Here is a 6557-nt window from a genome sequence, read left to right on the forward strand (position 1 = left end):
GTTTCCTGCTTTTACTAGCGGCAGAAGGTGGTGGTGTTTTTTTTTTTTTTTCTCCCTCCTACTAAACTGGGTGTGCGCTTCTCATCTCCGTGTGACTTCTCTGCCGCTTCTCCCTCCCCACGCCGGTGTCCGCCAGGAGGAGGGGGTTAGCCCCGTGAGCACCCCCGCGGTGTGAAGGTTGCACGAGGGTAGCGGCGCATCCCGGGCAGGGCGCCCCGCCCCGTCGAGCTCCAGACCCCTCCTGCGCCTTCGCCCGTGCTCAGTACCGCTCTCCGATTGGTCGGCAGCACGCAGCCCCGCCCCGCCCCCTCCAAGGCAATAAAAGCCGTTGGCTCGGCGCAAGCCGTTGAGTAAACTCAATCCGTGCAGACAGGCGCTGGCCGCAGCTGCTCTGCTTCCTCGAACCCTGCGGTGCCCGCTGGAGCCCGTCACCATCCTCCACACGACGTGCTGCCCTGCACCCGCAGCCATGTGCCGGACCCTGTCCGCCTTCCCCACCACCTGCCTGGAGAGGTAAGAGCAGCTTGTCCAGCTGCCTGGAGGAAGAAGAAGTCCCACCAACCTTAGGGTGTGCAGCGGCGGCAGGCTTGCAGACCTGGGTGGGCTGGAGAATGGGACGCAAGTGACGAGAGGCAGAGATCAACTTGGTTCCACGTTCTCAGATGCCTCCCTTAGAGTCTTAGAGAAGGATGGGCGACGAGAACGGAGAAGGCAAAGCAAAGGGAAGCAGAGGGACCACTGCTTACTGCCATTCCCCACCCTCCGACAAGTGGCAGTTCTACTCAGGTGGCCCAGTTTCAGGAAAACCACGGTGGCATCACCAGGCAGAACTGAGCCTTCCCCGGTTTCTTAAGCACTTGGTTTTCATTCTAAGTCATAGGTCTAGGGGCATGGCCTCCTCTGGCCCTGGAAAGGCAGGGAAGTGTTTTTCAGCAGCCCCCCCCAGTGAGGGATGTGCCCGCTTCCCAGGGAGCTACTCACCCATTCCAATCTTTCCTGGAGCTGGGAAGGAAAAAGTAAAGATGAAGGCAGAAATCAGCTTCCACATAGCTCCAGAAATATTTGTGACAAGTCTAAGAGAGTGCTGAGGTGCCTTCTGCTAATCAACAGGCACAAAGATGGATCAGTGTGACTGAAGTGGGAAAGAGCCCATGTGTGCTGTACTGTAGACCCAGAAAGTATAAGACCTACCAAGGCACAGCTTAAATATTGCTTTCATTGTTTCTGGGTTCATGATACCGCTGAGAGAGGCAACGTTTAGGCCCTGGGAACAGTTACGGGTTCCCAGGAACCTCAAGGCTGGAATTTGAGTGACACTAACCTGAGCTCTTCTGGGACCTCATAAATCTCTCTGCCCTGGCTGAGCGAATGGAGAATCCTCACAAGCTCCTGCTTTGTCTTCCAGAGCCAAAGAGTTCAAGACACGGCTGGGGATCTTTCTTCACAAGTCAGAACTGGGCTCCGGTACTGGGAATGTTGGCAAGTTCGAGTGGGACAGTAAACACAGCAAAGAGGGGTAAGTCCTGCTGAACAGCCTGGGGCCCCTAGTGGGAGGGAGCCAGATTCAGGAAAGGAGTCCTGAGAAGGAAAATACCAGGAGAAATTAGGACATGCCAGCGTGGACGTTGGTGACCTCTTCCTAGAGATTGTAATGGAGCTGGTCATAGCTGGTCTGCTATGGCTGCCTGGCTCATGGGTGACTGGGTGGATGGCTCCAGGCTTCTAATTCCACCAACAAATGAGGATACCCAGGACCTGAATGTCTAGTTACCAGACTCTCGCACCTGGAGATATCATTGCACGTGCAACCAGGGCAAGGGCAGGGTCCAAGGCCACTGGTGGGTTTTAAATTAGTGACTACTTCCACTGACATGCACTTTACCTGGAAGCCCTTTTATACTGACCATCAACTGTGCCAGGCGCTGCGTTAGGCTCTGGGGTTATGGGTAGACATAATCTCTATTCATAAGACCCTTATTTCCTTGAGAAAGTATACAAAACAAGCTCTGAGAGTCAGGGGAATAGAAAGAATTTTGGACAGTGAAGACACAGTCTTAGGTATTTAATGAGGGCCAGAAGTTCCCTGCTTTGGTTTCTGGTTACTGAGCTGTCCTCTAGAAAACACAACTATTTCCCTGAACCCCAACTAAGAGTTTGAGGCCTCAGCTCCAATAATTATCCAATTATACAATTGTGTGAATTATACAACTTCCATCAGCGTTCTGGCTAGGATTTGTGCTGTGCAGTAGTTTGTTGATTTTTTTTTTAATTAAAATCCTGCATTTTTTTTTTAGCAAAAACTTCTCAGAAGACGTGCTGGGGTGGAAAGAGTCATTTGACTTGCTGCTGAGCAGTAAAAGTGAGTGGGACCCTGTTGTGTCTGTCTGTGGATGGCACATGTGTACCCATGTGCCATGGAGCCAGCCTGAGGATGCTGAAAGCGTGAGCAAAATAGTAGTAGTAGTAATAATAATAAAGATCCCCTAGTGTGCCAGCCTCTATTCAGAATACAAAGGCAGGTCCTTGTTCGAGAAAATTACATCCTAAAAATAGACCATTAACTACAATCGCTGTCTTTTCTTCTTTTATTCCTGGCTGGCTGTCCCGCTGTCTGACCAGTCTCTTCCTCTCTCCCTGCAACCCCAGATGGAGTGGCCGCCTTCCACGCCTTCCTGAAGACAGAGTTCAGCGAGGAGAACCTGGAGTTCTGGCTGGCCTGTGAGGAGTTCAAGAAGCTCCGGTCAGCTACCAAGCTGGGCTCCCGGGCTCACAGGATCTTTGAGGAATTCATCTGCAGTGAAGCCCCCAAAGAGGTCAGAGCCGTGACATATTCCAGGGATCCTGCAGACCCTGCCTGCTCCTTCCCTACTGAGGATTGGGGATGGTGGGGGGCCAGCAAGGAAAGGGCCGAGTTTAGAAATAGAGTGGCCTCATTTGGCACAGGAGGCTGGAGACTATAAAGCCAGGCTCTGGGCCACCCCTGCCTGCTGTTACCCTCATACTCACCAGTGGGACCGGAGGGGTTGGCAGGGGTTTTTGGGCTTCTGTCCATATGCACTTCTGTAAACTAAGCCCTTTTTAGAGCTCAAAACACTTACACAACTGGGGAGACAGGTCATCATAGGATAACCTGGCTCAGTCCCCTGGTTGACCTGCCTCAGGTCTGTGGTCTGTGAACCTTTTAACCTTCCCCCAGGCCTCCACTGTTTGCTAGAGAATATGGCGCCACCTCGTGGAGAGAGAGTAGTAATGCCTTGCTTTTGTATCTGTACAATATTCTATTTTCTGAGCACTTTTATTTATTCCATAAAGATTTGTTGAGCATCAATTACATGCAAGGCACTAGTATAGACATTGAGGATATGGCAGTGAACAAAAAGTCTCTACCCCAGTGGGAGAAAATGACAATAACCAATTAAGTAAATATTGTCAGGGAATGATCTGTGCTCTGATAAAAACAAAGCAGGATATGGAAGGGAATACCAGAGTACGGGGTGGGAGGATGTGAGGTCTTTCCGATTTATAAAGGGAAGTGAGGGGTGGGTTGTTTGATAAGGTGACATGTGAACAGAGACCTGAAAAGGAGGAAAGGACATTTTAACACAGGAAACGGAAAGTGCAAAGCCCAGAGAGTGCCTGTTGTGATCACAGACCAGCAAGTGGGCCCATGTGGAGCGGAGAGTGAGGGAGAGAGAGTGGGAGATGATGTCACACAGGTGGCAGATGGCCAGGTGCCGGCCCAGGTGGCCGTGTGGGCTCATTGCACACTTGGGCTTTTCCTCTGAGTGACGGGAAACAACAGAGTTGCTATCAAACTGACTTGGGTTTTAAAAGGCTTGCTCTGCTGCTGGGTGGAGAATAGAGCCCGGGGTTAAGGGGAGAAGAGAGAGACACCAGGTAGCAGGCGCTGGTACTAGTCTAGGAGAGAGGTGATGGTGACTTGAACCCGGGTTGTTACAGTGGAATGGGTGAAAAGAGGTTGGATTTGTACCCATTCTCAACATATCCTAGGTCATTCTGAGAGACTGGAGGACAGACACTGGATCAGAGGTGGGGACAGGCCCAGAGTTGAAAAGTGCGTTGATGGTCAACTCTGGAGACACCCGGTTCCGTGTTCGGAATCCAGTGCTCCTTCCACTGCCCCACGTGCCAGTCCTCCCGTGCCTGCTGGCCTCCTGCCTCTGCCACCCCGTGCCCTGACGCCCACGCACCCACCTGCTTGCCCTCCTTCCCACAGGTGAACATAGACCACGAGACCAGGGAGCTGACCAGGACGAACCTGCGGACGCCCACGGCCATGTGCTTCAACGTGGCTCAGGGGAAGACGCGCACCCTGATGGAGAAGGACTCGTACCCGCGCTTCCTGAAGTCCCCAGCTTATCTGGACCTAGCTGCCCAAGCCACGGCCGCCTCCGCCTCCGCCTCCGCCTCCGTGTCCGAGCCCTCGCATACCTGAGCCTCCGGGCTGGGAGGGGGCCAGCTGGGCAGAGAGGTTGGGTCACCCATAGCTGAGGCTCCGCCCCCGTGCGGGAGGGGGCGGGTTCTGCAAAGCCAGAGAGGACAGCGAAGGGAAACGCCCACCCGGTGACACCCTCTCCTCCAGACACTGCGGGACTGGGACTGAATTGCGTGCGCGAGAGGGTTCCCCCACTTCTAGGACCTGCGCCCAAGGGCTGAAGAGGAGGGTTGTGTGTGGCTCTCTCGGGGGGAAAAGAAGGATGGTGCAGGAGTCAGCATCGGCTCTGGCCGTTCTCAGCGGGGCAAGGGCTATTCCAGGGTGCTTTGGGAAACTTGTGGATAAAGGGAAACTTGAAAATGAGTGAGGCAAGGACAACCAGGTTAGCCGTTCTGCCTGTCCATCGGTGGACACATCCTGGTTTCCTAATTCCCAGCCTGTCCTGGGCACACAGGGAACCATGGATGTGAAGCCTTCCCGTCCCGTCCTCTTCACCTGCCTCTGGGCTGCCCGGGGGTTCCCTAGCTTGCATTTCTCAACACTCCAGTGTCCAGCCTGGCAGTCTTGTCAAGGCCAGAGAACCAATGTGATGCTTGCCCCAGATGAGATTTTTACCTCAAATACTGGCCTTCAAGCCCCTTTCCAGATGAGTAGAGAGCCCTGAAAAGAGGCCATCTTGCCCATGTGAAATGAACCTTGGTGCTCTTGGTGGCCTCTTGTGGGTGCCCCGACCCTGTGTGTGCAGTAGGGTCCACCTGTGAGTAGGGCCCGCTGAGGACCTTTTGCTGGGCTGTACCCTCTCTTAGCTCCGTGCTGCTGTTGAACGTGGGGCCCATCAGGAGAAGGGCATGGGGCCTCTTGGTGAGCGGCTAGTCCAGCTCTTTTGCCGGGCAGGGTGGAAGGAGGGAGGAAAGGATCCTGAGAAACAAATCTCTTGGCAGTTCCAGAAAGTCCTCTTTAAATCAAGCTCATCTTTTATTTTTGTGGGTATGAGAACAGCGAAAAAGAGATTCCCCAGGATGGCAGGGGAGCCTCGTGTTTTTTTCCTGTGGATGTGAGGTACACTCACTGGGGTGTCGGGAGAAATGAGGCAGGGGCCTCAATGAACTTGGCCAGACCGTAGAAGCTGGGAGTGAAGCTGGGAAGAGCAGGACTGGGGGCAATCAGAACCCGCTTGTCACCTCAGGGCGTCACTGAGCACACATCCGTGGTGGGACTTCTTCCCCGGGCCCAGGCTGGGGAGGTGAATTAACCGGGCAGCTCCCCTGTGCCCCAGGAAAATCCACACTGTTCTCTCTATGCTATGAGCTCCTCCAGGAGACAATTATTTAAGTCTATCATATTGTTGGTTTTGTGACAGTGGTCATGGCACATTATTTTCACTGCTGTTGTCGTGTTGTTGCTATTGTTATTTATTGTTATTTAAGTTTGCCTCTACTGGAGAATCTCAACAGGAGCTGACGGCCTGACTGTCTCCCTCTCCACTGGACTCTACCTCTTGAACTTGCTGGGAACCTCTAGCGCCTGTCAGGAACTCCTCCCTGTTTAAATATTTATTTATTGTTGACAACTGGAACTGGTTTTCTAGTTGAATGTGAATGATGTACTCGATCCCCATTTTCCTGTTTCAGCATGTTATTTTATTGTGAAATAAAATAAAACCCAAATATGAGATCCTGTCTCCAAGGGCTGTGTGGTCAGGGGAAGAGGGAAAGGGAAGTGCCGGCGGGAGTCTTGTGGGAGAGCTGGCGTCCGGAGATGCCACAGGATGCATGGGGAGCTTTTGTTATGGGCAGAGGCACAACTCAAAGGCTCAAGTTTGCCTGGTGACCTGTTCCAACGGTGGTCATCAGGATGGGTAACTTCATTCAGCTGGTGACAGCCCAACTTGTGTCAAGCCATTGTGTCATGTTGATTGGACCTGGCTCAGCTGTCATTTCAGAGCCCATCTCCTCTCTCCACCCGGCCCAGCACAGCCATTCCCAGTTCTTCTTCGAACAGAGCACGGGGTGGTTGCCCCTGGCCAAGTAGCCACACATTATCAGTTGGGGGGGACTTCTGTGCCATTTTCACCTTTGCCCATTTCCAATTTGCATTAGTA

General features: G+C 53.0%; 1 protein-coding gene across 1 annotated transcript; it reads left to right on the forward strand.

Moving 5' to 3' along the window:
- Nucleotides 1-289: 289 nt before the first annotated feature.
- RGS16 (regulator of G protein signaling 16) lies at nt 290-6124 on the forward strand. The gene is made up of 5 exons (XM_082611854.1): nt 290-513; nt 1406-1516; nt 2295-2359; nt 2647-2813; nt 4238-6124. The coding sequence occupies exons 1-5, from the start codon at nt 470-472 to the stop codon at nt 4454-4456; spliced, it is 606 nt and encodes a 201-aa protein (XP_082467980.1). The 5' UTR covers nt 290-469; the 3' UTR covers nt 4457-6124.
- Nucleotides 6125-6557: the final 433 nt, after the last annotated feature.

Source organism: Mesoplodon mirus, assembly GCF_964341445.2.
Source record: "Mesoplodon mirus genome assembly, chromosome: 3".
Taxonomy (NCBI): domain Eukaryota; kingdom Metazoa; phylum Chordata; class Mammalia; order Artiodactyla; family Ziphiidae; genus Mesoplodon; species Mesoplodon mirus.

What these genes read in the sequence shown, in the direction of transcription:
- RGS16 (XM_082611854.1), top strand. Translation starts at nt 470, where the DNA reads ATGTGCCGGACCCTGTCCGCCTTCCCCACCACCTGCCTGGAGAG. An exon ending in CCCACCACCTGCCTGGAGAG is followed by an intron (nt 514 to 1,405) that starts GTAAGAGCAGCT and finishes TTTGTCTTCCAG; the next exon opens with AGCCAAAGAGTTCAAGACAC. An exon ending in CTTGCTGCTGAGCAGTAAAA is followed by an intron (nt 2,360 to 2,646) that starts GTGAGTGGGACC and finishes CTGCAACCCCAG; the next exon opens with ATGGAGTGGCCGCCTTCCAC.